The 16,140-nt window shown below is 38.3% G+C and overlaps 1 protein-coding gene across 5 annotated transcripts in view; it reads right to left on the bottom strand.

Annotated features, from left to right (window-relative positions):
- Positions 1-9,917: 9,917 nt before the first annotated feature.
- Positions 9,918-16,140, bottom strand: part of kmt2cb (lysine (K)-specific methyltransferase 2Cb) — a 142,592-nt gene continuing 136,369 nt past the window's right edge. For 4 of the 5 annotated variants that reach the window (XM_079818573.1, XM_079818575.1, XM_079818576.1 and 1 more), the window contains exon 61: positions 9,918-11,820. In XM_079818573.1, the coding sequence (XP_079674699.1) occupies positions 11,728-11,820 (93 nt within the window). In that variant the 3' untranslated portion in view covers positions 9,918-11,727. The remainder of the gene's footprint in view (positions 11,821-16,140) is intronic. The other variant, XR_013816627.1, reaches the window with a different exon arrangement.

Genomic DNA, 16,140 nt, shown 5'->3' with positions numbered 1-16,140 from the left:
AAGGTTACTGTTGGTAATACATTAAGACTTCATGGTTTGAAATCATGCATGGCACGGAAGGTTCCCCTGCTTAAACCAGCACATGTCCAGGCCCGTCTTAAGTTTGCCAATGACCATTTGGATGATCCAGAGGAGTCATGGGAGAAAGTCATGTGGTCAGATGAGACCAAAATATAACTTTTTGGTCATAATTCCACTAAACGTGTTTGGAGGAAGAAGAATGATGAGTACCATCCCAAGAACACCATTCCTACTGTGAAGCATGGGGGTGGTAGCATCATGCTTTGGGGGTGTTTTTCTGCACATGGGACAGGGCGACTGCACTGTATTAAGGAAAGGATGACCGGGGCCATGTATTGCGAGATTTTGGGGGAACAACCTCCTTCCCTCAGTTAGAGCATTGTCATGTTGGACCCATCTTCAATGACCTGAAGCACACAGCCAGGATAACCAAGGAGTGGCTCTGTAAGAAGCATATCAAGGTTCTGGCGTGGCCTAGCCAGTCTCCAGACCTAAACCCAATAGAGAATCTTTGGAGGGAGCTCAAACTCTGTGTTTCTCAGCGACAGGCCAGAAACCTGACTGATCTAGAGAAGATCTGTGTGGAGGAGTGGAAATCCCTCTTGCAGTGTGTGCAAACCTGGTGAAAAACTACAGGAAAAGTTTGACCTCTGTAATTGCAAACAAAGGCTACTGTACTGTACTCATACAAATAAATAGTTAAAAAATCATACATTGTGATTTCTGGATTTTTTTAGATTATGTCTCTCACAGTGGACATGCACCTACGATGACAATTTCAGACCCCTCCATGATTTCTAAGTGGGAGAACTTGCAAAATAGCAGGGTGTTCAAATACTTATTTTCCTCACTGTATACATAGTTATCAAAAAAATTTAATAATGTAAATGTTAAACAGTAACGAGCTTTTCTTGGATAGTATATGTCCCTTATGCCATCATGGTATTTCTTTTATTCTTGAAACAAATAAAATAGAATGTCTCGATTATTAAGAACAGGTACTTTTTGTACACATTTTTGCCAACAGGATGGTAAATAATAAAACAAAATTGTTCCAAAACAAATACTGTTAATGCTCCTCACCTCCCAAAATAAGACATAAGTATGCAAAACATTTAACGTTGCTGTCAAATTATTATTTAAAAATGACTCGTCTAACAGGATGGAATGGAGCATAACGGGGTGGAACACCATAACAGTGGATGAGTTTTCCGTCATTGTCCTGCATGGTTTGCCATCAGTAATGTGTGGAACTGCACCTATATAATATATACAGTGGGGAGAACAAGTATTTGATACACTGCCGATTTTGCAGGTTTGCCCACTTACAAAACATGTAGAAGTCTGTCATTTTTATCATAGGTAATCTTCAACTGTGAGTGACGGAATCTAAAACAAAAATCCAGAAAATCACGTGTGATATTTAAGTAATTAATTTGCATTTTATTGCATGACATAAGTATTTGATACATCAGAAAAGCAGAACTTAATATTTGGTACAGAAACCTTTGTAATTACAGAGATCATTCGTTTCTGTAGTTCTTGACCAGGTTTTTTGCACACACTACAGCAGGGATTTTGGCCCACTCCTCCATACAGACCTTCTCCAGATCCTTCAGGTTTCGGTGCTGTCGCTGGGCAATACAGACTTTCAGCCCCCTCCAAAGATTTCCTATTGGGTTCAGGTCTGGAGACTGGCTAGGCCACTCCAGGACCTTGAGATGCTTCTTACGGAGCAACTCCTTAGTTGCCCTGGCTGTGTGTTTCGGGTCCCAGCCACAACCCATCTTCAATGCTCTTACTGAGGGAAGGAGTTTGTTGGCCAAGATCTCATGATACATGGCCCCATCCATCCTCCCCTCAATACAGTGCAGTCGTCCTGTCCCCTTTGCAGAAAAGCATCCCCAAAGAATGATGTTCCACCTCCATGCTTCACGGTTGGGATGGTGTTCTTGGGGTTGTACTCATCCTTCTTCTTCCTCCAAACACGGCGAGTGGAGTTTAGACCAAAAAGCTCTATTTTTGTCTCATCAGACCACATGACCTTCTCCCATTCCTCCTCTGAATCATCCATATGGTCATTGGCAAACTTCAGACGGGCCTGGACATGCGCTTGAGCAGGGGGACCTTGCATGCGCTGCAGGATTTTAATCCATGACGGCGTAGTGTGTTACTAATGGTTTTCTTTGAGACTGTGGTCCCAGCTCTCTTCAGGTCCTGCTGTGTAGTTCTGCGCTGATCCCTCACCTTCCTCATGATCATTGATGCCCCACGAGGTGAGATCTTGCATGTTGCCCCAGACCAAGGGAGATTGCCCGTCATCTTAAACTTCTTCCATTTTCTAATAATTGCGCCAACAGTTGTTGCCTTCTCACCAAGCTGCTTGCCTATTGTCCTGTAGCCCCTCCCAGCCTTGTGCAGATCTAAAATTTTATCCCTGACGTCCTTACACAGCTCTCTGGTCCTGGCCATTGTGGAGAGTTTGGAGTCTGTTTGATTGAGTGTGGACAGGTGTCTTTTAGACAGGTAACAAGTTCAAACAGGTGCAGTTAATACAGGAGGGCTTCTTAAAGAAAAACTAACAGGTCTGTGAGAGCCGGAATTCTTACTGGTTGGTAGGTGATCAAATACTTTTGTCATGCAATAAAATGAAAATGAATTACTTAAAAATCATACAATGTGATTTTCCGGATTTTTGTTTTAGATTCCGTCTCTCACAGTTGAAGAGTACCTATGATAAAAATTACAGACTTCTACATGCTTTGTAAGTGGGCAAATCGGCAGTGTATCAAACACTTGTTCTCCCCACTGTGTGTATATATATATATATATATATATATATATATATATATACATTATATATGTAAGGTTTATAGATTATAGAAATTTTAAGCTAAGTTAGCCGTAGCTCTTTGAGTGATCAACATTTAGCTAGCTAATCTTCTATAGATAAACATAATGTTTATAACCATGTCAGATCTGTTTTTACATATTTTTGACCGGACAAACGGACAAACATTCTTCATAATATAGCCTAACTGGGTGGAACTTTAAGAGTGGGACAAGCAGGATTACATAAAAAAATAAAAAAAAAAAGGTAGGAGTGAGAGTTGAAGCTTATTTCAGTTTGTATAGTTGAATTCCAGCAGGAAAAATAAATGATGTAATTTCCTGAAAATTGTGGTCTTTTTTGCTAGTCGAGAAATACATAACAGGGTGGAAGATGACTTTAGGGACACAGTAAATGAAGAAAATTGTAAAAAATAAAAAAATAAAAAAACTTCTATAGTTTCACATGATTTATTTGTATGATTAGAGTTTAGCCTTCATAACATATTTATATCATTTCATGGTTTCTTGTGGAAGTTGATTACTTTGCACTGAGAACATGATACAATTTAATGCATATATCAATAAAAGGTGTGTAAAATACAAAAAAGTATTTTTAAATGTCTATTATATCAGGTTAAGTAATAAAGAAGACCTAAATATATAATTCAAGCCATTCCTTATAAATATGTGACTCATTTTATAGAAAATATGAAAAATCATAGAGACAGAAAAGTTACTGTATAACAGGAATAACCCATACTGAAAGAAAATAAAAGAATAGGAAGTATCATCCGCAAAACTTGAAATGCCTCAGCGATTGACTGATTTACTGCAGAGCAAGTACTGAACACAATCAAATATCAGTGTCACTGTCACTTGATGGTGGATCTGGTGAAGAAGCTGTCAGTTTTGAGAATATGTTTGAGATGGCGAATATGATCCAGATGCTGAATGTATTGGGATGAGCTCTGACGAGGACAGTGATGATGGTACAAAACATTTGCTTAAACTGAACCCTTCTAAGCTCCAAAAGGTATCAAAATATGCTTGATTTTATTTTTCTGTAATTGTTACTCTAATATCAGGAGAGTTTATTATCACTACAGGTAGAGATCCATCCGTGTTAAATATAGATCTGGGTTGCTAAAGACCCTAGAATGCATTTAAGGGTTAATAAGTTTGAGGGAACTTTTGTAACTCAAAACGGAGGTACAAAAGCACAGCTCAATGAGGCCTGCGATCAACCATTTCCAAAAACAAAACCTGTGCTAATTGAAAGGAAACAAGTTGATGGGACTGAATCCAATATTTGGTGACAATATAGCATTATGAGTGATTTATAAGCCATTTAAAAGGATGGCCATTGCAGGAACACCAAAGTATTTTCAATGCAGCACAAGGGTTAATGATAAATGTCTTTTGTGATGTTTAATGTAAAAAATAAATAGGATTTGTTTCTATTATACAACCTATATAATCCCAGGAAGCAATAGACCCTCGTCATTTCACCATCTCGGTTAACTATAGACCCAATATAGTCTGGCTATGAGTAACACACTTCTAGCCAAAATAACCTTGAATTTGGTTACATGTCGTTTTTACCAAAATAACTTGCGAGATGTATGATATTCCGTCATGTAAGCAAAGCCAACAGTGATTACAAGGTGTTTGGTTTCATTTCTTTGACATGTTCATGTTCGATAATTCTCTATGTTAGATGTCTGTTAATTTTTCACTGACAGCCCAGATTTTGCCTTGTTTTATCTAAGACGTGTTTGGATGCTATTAGACGTCTTTTAAACGCAAAAATTGCTTGCTGGGATGGATCTGTAAAAAAATCAGTTCGACATCATAAAATCTTGAGGACATTTAAAGTCAGCTGTTGTGCTTTTCAGGGTTTTTATATTGGCCACAGTGTTACCAAAATTGTAAAACATGGCCCAGTTATGTTTTATATTTTCTTTCCTAATTCATTGCAGTCATTTTCTCATTCTTCATTGATCGCATTTATTTTCTTTTTACCAGCAGGTGGCGCCTTTTATTAATGATTCCACATTGTCACTCAGTGAGGCTTACCAATGATGAAGCAAAAGTGTCATCCTTTATTCTTTCCAGGGACTTCAGCCTCAAGTTACACATGAAGAACTTTAATTGAGCTTATTCTTACAGGACCTCCGTTTGTAACCTATAGAAGTAAATGGAAATGATCCAGATGACACCGGTTACAGTTAACGATTGTATCTTATATATTCGCCTCCGAATTCCCCACGAATGCAAGGCTCGGCGAAACCCTCCAGAACAAAAGTGGGCGTTTCTACATTTGTGGGTGTTTTCAAACGGATGGGTGTTTATAAATTATGCAATGAAAATGATCCCCTTCACCCGACCCGACCCCACCCCACTCCATACTCACCCAGTGATGTGGGCAAATCAGGTAACGCAGCGGAAAACGCCCTTCTGTTTATGGCCTCGCCTACTGATAGTAACTCCTATTACAATCCTGCAGGGACCTATACTTGAAACCCATGGGTGTAACGTAGGCTAGCACACCCAGACCATCTTTCTCCTCAAATACGGTAGGCTACATTCTGATGTAACAATTTGTGTTTGACTGATGGTTTGAGACAGAAAAGCAGCCTGAAACCAAATACTTCCATCCTGACTGACCGTCATCAGAGTGAGGTAGGCCTATGTTTGGTCACAGGTTTTGGTTTTCACCATTTTCATACATGATTCAGCCCCTACTTTCTTCTGGTCAGTATAGGCTATCACATTGTTCCAGTTCAGTCAGCTCTCAAGATGAAATTGGTGGGACAACCTGATGTGAATAAATTGCCTGGGGGGTTGAATTGTAGACAAATTGGATGATTCTTTTTTTTTGGACAATGCAACAACTGAGAACAAATTGCTTGGCTGTAAAACTCATCCTTGACTCCAGTTTTAGGGACTTCAAATCCTTCTTTTGATGTTGTTAAAATCTGTGCGCCCATAAAGGCATGGTATCCAATTGGGATTTTTAATTGCATTTCTGTTGATTCAAACACACACATATGCTATCTTTGAGGGGACTCTTCATAGGCGTGATGGGTTTTATGCTGTACAAATCGTATATATTCTATTCCCTTACACTAACCCTACCTCTACCCATCACAAAACTTTCTGCATTTTTACATTTTAAAGCATATTTTTTATATATATATAAAAAAATATATATATATTTTTTTTTCTTTCTTCTTCCTGTCTAAATGGGCAGTTCCTGGCCACAATAAGCTTTAACACTTGGCATAACATCATGGTTGCAGAAAATATAATTGAAAAAACAAAACAAAAACAAATTCAAACGGAAGACTGGCCTTTGTATTGGGGTGTACATCCTTTTTAACACCACTGTATTTGTATATATTAAAGCTACACTGTGTAACTTTTTTAGTCTATTCTTAGCTAAAAACACTTAGTTCTTTCAAAAATATATGTGCTCATTAATGTATATTTACTTCTTTCAAGTAATAAAGTATTCTCGTAAGTTTATAATATGCCATTGAAAATACATAAGGTAATGGGATCTAACGGTGGTCGCCATGTTGCCCCTCCATCTTGAAAGTACATTAGCCAAAGAGGGACATACCCGTAAATTCAAGCTTCACCTTTCGCGTTTTAACCGGTTTTAATACTCGATGGCACTGTAAAAAATTCTCTGCCTCGCGCATGTGCGCGTCATCTTGTTCAGACCATAGACCGTAAAAAAATATGGACGACGCGACTTCATTGACTTCCGCTGACCAAAGTTGAAGCTTTCATAGGCCCGCTCACGGCGCTGACATCTTGGGACCGAGTCTGCGCAGTAGCGATCTCGGGACCGGAGTTGCGCAGTAGAGAACAGGAAGTAGAGGTGCGATTATCAAAAGCCCGCCCACACTCTCGCAGATGCAGAACAATTCATTATGTTGGTGTGAAATAAACAGTTATGGAAGTGTAGAAATTAAAGCTAAAGCTCCAATCTCCTCCCAAAAATCCAGAAAAAAGTCCGTTAGTGCCTCAGTGACAAGTTCATTCAGAGAACCCGTCAATCTCAACTGTCAATCATGACGTCACACCCCTCGTTTTTATAGCATCAAATAACTCACTAAAACTAAACTTATTTAAAAAACGAACACTTGAAATAAAATTATTGTAATAAAAACTGCCTAAAATGACAGAAACCATCTTTAGGAAACAATTATTTGAAGTGTAATTAAATTGTTTAGTGTGTCTCGCGCCCATTCTAATACATGGAGAGGCGGGGTTTAGGAGCTATACTGGGACCGGCCACCGGGGGGCGATCGAGGCGCGAAAGCTTAAATTTCTGACTGAAGCACTACAGGCTTGGTTCAGACTTGTCTGGTGCATGTACAGAGAGTTTTCATCTCAGCAGCTCCAGTAACAGAGTTATACGGAGTTTTCCTGGCTTGTTTATTCCTCAAAAGTCTGTTTTTCCTTGTGTGGTATTTCTGTGCATTTATAACTCCGTAAGTAATAATAGTTATTGTCATTTGTAGATGTGTTTCAGAGTGTGTCATCGCGTAATTCAATTTGAGAATGAGGAGATACGTCATGGTCGTGGGCGGAGTCTGGCCCGTACACCATTCCGGGATCCGACGCTATCGGTTGCCAGGGGTAACATTGTAAGAGCGAAACAGAGATCAGAGCAGGAAAGACGGCTCGAGGAATTATCATCGCGGCGTTTAAGCGGAGAAATTACGAGAAAACTTGAAATGGAGAAGAAGAGGTCTCGTACAGGGAGAAACTTACTACCAGCGCCAAGCTGAGGTATTTAGAGAAGCTGATATCAAAAACGTTGACCCATACGAGCTGCCACGGCAGAACTCTTTACCACCTTGCACTGAAATGTTTCTATAAATATATTTCCTGTGCATTCTGAATAATAAATATATCTCCCCACTATCCTGCAGCAGTCCAGTGCTCGTCATCCTTAGCAGTGTTTTTCTCTTACTGATCATATTTTGTACCTGTTGAGTTTATATTTTTAAATTAATTTGACTAAAAATTTAAATGATCGTTTGTGTGCGCTGGTGCTTTTATTCCAGCCTTCTTGAGTAGAATGAATGCTCGGTACGTGCTTTAAATGGATGTAATGTTAACCATGTAAAATATTTAATTAATCTTAAACAGTGATGCACAGTAGAGGAAAATGACAGTCAACTAGGCCTACCTTGAATATTAATTAAGCGTTTTGGGCATAAACATGTTTATAGCATACAGTAAAATGACCGACAATGAAAAATGACAGAATAGTGATCAACATGTTTAATACAAATAAATAAAGGTTCGTATTGATCAAGTGTCTCACACTTCAGCATCGCGCTCACTAGTTAAGACCATGACTGACACCCTGTGGTGAAATAATGGCGTACGTTTACCAGCCGCTGCTTTCTCAGATCGGCTTGGGTGGATTAAAACTTAATGTTCAGTTGAGTTTGGAAAACTATGTACATAGTAATCATCAGAATATCTCTTCTCCAGTCTCTGTCCGAATTCATTACCTGGCGGGCAGACCCCCAAAATGGCGGAAGGGGGGCGGGGCGCTGTGTCGTGACAACATCTCCTCATTCTCAATTCAGTTGATGTCACCTCAGAAGTATTTTTGTGTCAACATACAATAGCATAATGCTCACCTATTTGAATAAATATTCAGTTATTTTGTGATCAACAATGTTTATTCGTTTATAGAAAATATTTGCTTGTAATGTATGTTGATGGAAATATGTATCAGGTCTGATCGGCATATTAACAATTGTTATACAGAGCGCACTGCAGTGCTAACGTTAAAGCGGCACACACTTTTGTAACCCGACACCGCTTGTTAGCAGCGGCAGCTCCGCTCCTTTTAATGCAGCTGCATTTAGCGCCTATATATGGTACAATAAGCTCTGGTTTACGGTTACATTATACAAATGTAACTTATAAGTATAGTTATACAGTTCTTAACTGTGTATGTATATTTACCATCCTTATTTGTTCTCTCACAGAAACCACATTTATGTACATATCCACGCAAACCTGTTTATGCCTTGCAATTGGATGACTGAATAAACATTACTATCATCAAAGTTCACTCTGGATTAGCTGCAGTTCTTTCTAGCCGAATAATTAGGCCAGTTGAGTTCCAACCATCCCACTGTGCACAGAATATCCCACAGGCACTGTGTCGAATGTGGACGAGGTCGAACTGGAAGCCATGTTAATCTTGGACTAAATCGGCCACCGTAGGAGTTGAAACGAAATCGGAGTTGAGAGGAACAGAAACTAAAATTCACTGGATGGTCATATACAAGTTCACCACTAGATGGGGGAAAATATCACACAGTGTAGCTTTAAAAGCAAGCCAATTAAAACAATCAAAAGTACCATATTAGTAATAAAAAAAAGAAAAGTGAAAACAAAGACTATAACATGGGACATGATATAAGACTCGCCCAGCAGTTATATCAGGGTGGTCCAGTGTAATGAGAGTGTCCCACTCATCTATTTAACATGGGGTTACCACAGCGATGCAGCACAAACTCCTTCCACTCTTGACATGGACCTTGTTATGGTCGAAGAACATTTTGTGCCAGCCAGTAAAACACGTGTTACCAGAGGCCCCAGAGTGTGCTGCAGTGTTTTGCCGGGTCCCAGGAAGGCGAGAGGGTCATTCTTGTTTGTGCTGTTAGGCGTGAAAACACCATTAATGCACAGAATAAAATAGCTGAAAGCTGAAATGTTTTTTATGTTATTAAATACCTTCAAAAAATATCAGTAACTTAAAAATAAAACAAATTTGAACTAAAATAAATAAAAATATTTTATTTCAGCTAGTTGCAACATTTCTCATTTAGTATAAGTTGATGTACTAAAATTAAAAAATGAACTCATATTTAATAAAAACTATAGACATACAAATGACAAAAACACAACAAACTTTAGCTAAAATTAAAATGAAATAATTTAAAATACTGATAAAAAAATATAATAGCATCTCAATAAAACTGCAACACATTACCAGAAGAAAAATAAGTGCATCAATTAATGATGTAAAATATTTTATTATTTTTTTTGTAAATGTAAATTCAATTCCTCAAATACCAAACCCTATATCGCTCTGTGTACTTCAAAAAAGCTTCAGTTTCCAAAACAATTTAGACTACTATACAGAGCAAAAGAAAAAAAAAACACTAGGAAATTGATGTATTTTACAAGACGAGGAAAATATCCATGAAACAATTTTGTTACAGCTGTTCATTGAGAAAAAATATATACAACTGACTCTTTTGAAAAAATTCATGCCCAGTACAATACAAAGTCTAAACTGTCCATTTTTCAACGTGAAATTGTGCACACAGAAACTCCCAAATTGAAATAACAAGGCATGTGAAATGTGAAAAACAGTTTTTGGCTACAAAATGAATAGCGCTCTCTTAACAGATGCTTCACTTCAATCAATTTAACTAATACAAGCATATGTTTTTCATATGTACACATTTTTCAGAGAGTTACGCTGACCCTTCCTCCCACCGATTTCTGCTAGTAACACACAAAGCGTCCGACCACGACTTCTCTTTCTTGCACAATGACGTTGCATGTTCATAAAATCCATACAACGGCCTTAATAAAAAAAAAAAAAAAATGAGCATGATCTACTTGTCCCTGTTCAGGTTACGCTTGTGATCTCATAATCGGTTTGCGAGGTTTAAAGTTCATTTCACAGTTATCCCTACATCTACAATCGCACCTGATTCACTAGAATGTCTCTTGTTTTGAATTCCGTGTCGCTGCTATCCGTAACATAAAATGGAATCAAATGAAACGAAAACCAACAAAATGGTCAGCAATAATGAATAAACCACAAAGTCACTACAAATACCACATTCTAAGCACAGAGAAAATACTTTTCTTGTGAAATCACCTTTGTAATTCTGTACAGTTTCGTAATTACACGTGTACACGTGGTATCGTGATGTGTCTTTGTTAAATAATTCCGAAAAGGAAAAGAAAGGAGAACAAAAAAAGCAAAACAAAACAGAACAAGCACATCTAAAATATCGATATGAATAAGGTAGTGAATAAGGTAGTATTTGGTCAATCATTCTGATATTTCTCTATATTTACACGGTATTTACAGATGTAACAGAATCTCAAACTGCGTGCAAGAATCGCAGTCGGGCATCCTTTTTATCGGCATAAAACCGCTTTTAAAAATAGGCCCATTCATTCACTCACACAGTAATAAATACAAAACACCTTTATATTTTTACACTAAACAATGAGAGATATCTAGGATAAAACTGACTCATGGAATCAAGTATTTTTGAGTTTTTTCGTGAGTTCATTTTCTATTTCTTTTTTTTTTTCCGTTTTCTTTTTTTTTTAGTGCAACATGTTTTTCCCTTTGCGGAAGTCAATTCCGTACATTCTCCATTCAGTGATGTTCTACATTGATTTCTACGGTACAGATCACGTCATACAGATGGGCCTGCCCTCTCCATCGACCTATAAGGCATACCCGGCACAGTGCTCTCGCTCATTCTCCGTCCTCATTCGCTGGTGAAATCTGCCCCGTGTGACGCACACGCCTTCGAGCTGACAAACAAACACACACACGCACACACACACACAGACTCATGGCACATGCACATAACGGAACCTTTTCCTTTCAAGTCAAGAAAATGATACGAATGGCTCTCACACAGTGCTGTATTCTAGCGTTGTGTTTTCCTCTTAGTTTTGCACGTTTAAAAATGATCGCCCGCTAAAACAACTTCCAGGATTGGCTGTTTCCTTTTTTCTTCTGTCTCCTCTGGTAAATTGGCACCTCAGAGTTGTTGCTGTCACTCCTGTTCAGTTTAACCACTTGCGGCAGTTGGCGGCTCCGCAATGACATGGGATCTTGCTCTGATCTTCAACCGGGGTGAGCTTGTAATCGTAGCAGAGCTGCAACAAAATCATTCAAAGGAGGTTCAAATCTCAAATCAGAAGCTCTGCTGACACTCCAAAAAAATCTGCTGTTATTCAGAATTTCAACACATGATTGAGAAGAACATTATAACATTTCTGACTTTAAAAGGGTAAAAGTTTCAGGTGTCTGAATGAACAGTCACAGTAAATTGTTGGAACGCACCAAAATCCTGGCCGGTACTGACATTTAACAGTTGTTAAATTAATATTTTAAAAATAACATTAAAGGTACACTATGTAACTTTTTTGTTCAAAATGTAACATTTAAATAATGAGTACAGCAATCATTCTTCCTAAATGTGTTTTTGTCTTACCCTGATTCACTACGGTAAGCATATTATAAGTGTTTATATTTTAGACCTGTCAGGATGGTTTTGGCGGGAAATTGCGTGCATACTAGGGATGTGCGAGACTAGCCAAGTAGTCGATTAAACGATAGTGCTGCTGCTAGTTGACTTGCAAAATACTAGTCGTTTACGATTCTTTTGTTATATATTTTTTACAAAGGATACTTTTACATTTCTTCTATGTCATGTCAAACTAGTATAACAATTAAGCTTGCTTAGGCTTGTTATGCTACAGGTTATGAAGGACAATACGGTATGACATTTTATTTAAAAGAGTTTAACATTTAAAAGAGAAACATTATGAGTGAAACTTACTTGAACAGTTGATATTTCAACATCCTATCGATTAGAAAATTCAGTTAAATAACGTATAGTTTAAGCTTTTCTTGCTATTTTGCCGTCCGTCATGTGTACAGATACTTTTCATACACGAGAAGCGCGTTCAAAACCGGAAACGCAAGTGGTTGCCGTGGTAACAAACAACAATACCTTAACATGCTTACTTATGTGGACTAACTTTTAGACTAGTCAGTTACAAAATTTTCATTTAAACACTTATGAAATTTGTCATTGCGCACATCCCTAGTGCATACGTCACTCGCCTGTGCGTGTCTTGTCATATCTGCAAATGGAGGAAAGTTGCTCCAGCAACATTATAGGTTAGTTGGCAATAGAATCGCCATTGGCTAGTACATTTTTTTGTTTACTTGCCAGACTGATATACTATTTAATTCATATATATTAGGAATGCACCGATACCACTTCTTTTCCAGAACAAGTACAAGTACTTACATTTGGGTACTTGCCGATACAGAGTACCGATACGAGAACTTAATAATACCATTACAGTTCTTCTAACAATGTTTTATTTTCATCAGATGTTTTTTACTTTCTGACTGTAACAAAGTAAATATACAAATTGATGCTGTTGCTTACATTTTAACATTCAACCAGGTGTTTTCCTAAACAAATGTGGCACTGCTGCCCATTTCACATAAATGTAGCCTGTAACACATTCAGTGGATTTCAGTACCACACAACAGTAGCAGAACAACTGAAATTATATGTTATCATAGCCATACAGCCTTTTTCGGGAAAGTGAGAGGCAGGTTCTTTTTGATGAAAAGAAGCTTCTCTGCATTATCAGCTATGAGCCTGTTTCTGTTTTCATCTACAGTGTGTGACCCTGAGCTAGGGATGTGTGAGACCAGTCGATTAAACGTTAGTGCTGCTGCTAGACGACTTGGAAAATACTAGTCATTTAAATTTTTTTTGCACATTTAATGTTCTGCTTTATATATACATTCTTTTACAAAGGCTATGTTTAAATTACTGTCGTTTTAATGTTATATCTTGAAATTAATATATTATTCTGAAGTGAGTATCTGCAGCAAAACAAAACAATTTAATTTTACCTCAGGTTTTCTCTGGCGCTCGCGGCGGAGACTAGTCGTTGTCCACATCCCTATTAAACAGCCTTTCACTTTCAACACTACTCACTACCAAGAGGTATCTCCCTCACGAGAGGTTAAGCTTGGTTTATACTCGGCGCATCCGCACCAGCGTGAAGGTGTGCGCGGCAAAAATTAAGTCATCAGAGTTGTGCGCGTTGAGAGTGCAAGACTTCCGTTCACTTTGCGGCGCGGTGTGCGGGTGTGCATGGCGAATTATGTAACTTTCCGCACGGCTCCGCATCTGAAGATGCATTGCCATAAAGTGGTATCGGGTGCGGTTGTATCGGGGTAGTTTTACGAGTACGAGTACATGAACACAGTATCGGACCGACACCCGAGTACTGGTATCGGTGCATCCCTAATAAATAAATATATATATATATATATATATATATATATACATACATACATACATACAGGTGCTGGTCATATAATTAGAATATCATCAAAAAGTTGATTTATTTCATTAATTCCATTCAAAAAGTGAAACTTGAATATTATATTGATTCATTACTCACAGACTGATATATTTCAAACGTTTTAAAAACGTTTACAACGTTTAAAAACGTCTTTTAATTTTGATGATTATAACAGACAACTAAGGAAAATCCCAAATTCAGTATCTCAGAAAATTTGAATATTGTAAAAAGGTTCAATATTGAAGACACCTGGTGCCACACTCTAATCAGCTAATTAACTCAAAACACCTGCAAAGGCCTTTAAATGGTCTCTCAGTCTAGTTCTGTAGGCTACACAATCATGGGGAAGACTGCTGACTTGACAGTTGTCCAAAAGACGACAATTGACACCTTGCACAAGGAGGGCAAGACACAAAAGGTCATTGCAAAAAAGGCTGACTGTTCACAGAGCTCTGTGTCCAAGCACATTAATAGAGAGGCGAAGGGAAGGAAAAGATGTGGTAGAAAAAAGTGTACAAGCAATAGGGATAACCGCACCCTGGAGAGGATTGTGAAACAAAACACATTCAAAAATGTGGGGGAGATTCACAAAGAGTGGACTGGAGCTGGAGTCAGTGCTTCAAGAACCACTACGCACAGACGTATGCAAGACATGGGTTTCAGCTGTCGCATTCCTTGTGTCAAGCCACTCTTGAACAACAGACAGCGTCAGAAGCGTCTCGTCTGTGCTAAAGACAAAAAGGAAAAAAAGTGGTCCAAAGTTATGTTCTCTGCTGAAAGTAAATTTTGCATTTCCTTTGGAAATCAGGGTCCCATAGTCTGGAGGAAGAGAGGAGAGGCACACAATCCACGTTGCTTGAGGTCCAGTGTAAAGTGTCCACAGTCAGTGATGGTTTGGGGTGCCATGTCATCTGCTGGTGTTGGTCCACTGTGTTTTCTGAGGTCCAAGGTCAACACAGCCGTATACCAGGAAGTTTTAGAGCACTTCATGCTTCCTGCTGCTGACCAACTTTATGGAGATGCAGATTTCATTTTCCAACAGGACTTGGCACCTGCACACAGTGCCAAAGCAACCATTACCTGGTTTAAGGACCATGGTATCCCTGTTCTTAATTGACCAGCAAACCCGCCTGACCTTAACCCCATAGAAAATCTATGGGGTATTGTGAAGAGGAAGATGCGATATGCCAGACCCAACAATGCAGAAGAGCTGAAGGCCACTATCAGAGCAACCTGGGCTCTCATAACACCTGAGCAGTGCCACAGACTGATCGACTCCATGCCACGCCGCATTGCTGCAGTAATTCAGGCAAAAGGAGCCCCAACTAAGTATTGAGTGCTGTACATGCTCATACTTTATGTTCATACTTTTCAGTTGGCCAAGATTTCTAAAAATCCTTTCTTTGTATTGGTCTTAAGTAATATTCTAATTTTCTGAGATACTGAATTTGGGATTTTCCTTAGTTGTCTGCTATAATCATCAAAATTAAAATAAATAAACAATTAAAATATATCAGTCTGTGTGTAATGAATTAATATAATATACAAGTTTCACTTTTTGAATGGAATTTGTGAAATAAATCCACTTTTTGATGATATTCTAATTATATGACCAGCACCTGTATATATATATATATATATATATATACACACACACACACTTGGTAGTAATTCTTTTTAAAAGATAGTAGTAGTAGTAGTAGTAGTAGTAGTATTATCTCTACTAATAACTCAACTACTAATAACAATATACAAATGCACTTAGAGTTGATGAGCTGCTGGGTTCATGAATATTAATCATGTTGTCAGCGTTCACTCGAACTGATTTGCTGAAATCCAAAAAAGGGACGGTAATAGATGAGTGCCAACCAATGAGATTGCCGTTTGCGCATTAGTCCCGCCCACTAGCGGAGAAACCAGCATATCTTCAGCTTGTTCTTAAAAGCTTAATAATTCCAAATGAACTCCGTTATTTTGACAGGAAAATGCAACAAACAATATTGTTTACATGTAGTGCTTCGATTTTGCGTGGTATGTAAGACTCTCTCTCTGTCTTTCTCTCTCTTTGCGTGTGTG

This window comes from Gobio gobio, assembly GCF_949357685.1.
Source record: "Gobio gobio genome assembly, chromosome: 6".
Lineage (NCBI taxonomy): Eukaryota > Metazoa > Chordata > Actinopteri > Cypriniformes > Gobionidae > Gobio > Gobio gobio.
Note: the sequence above shows the minus strand (reverse complement) of the source record. Positions and strands in the feature narration are given on the sequence as shown.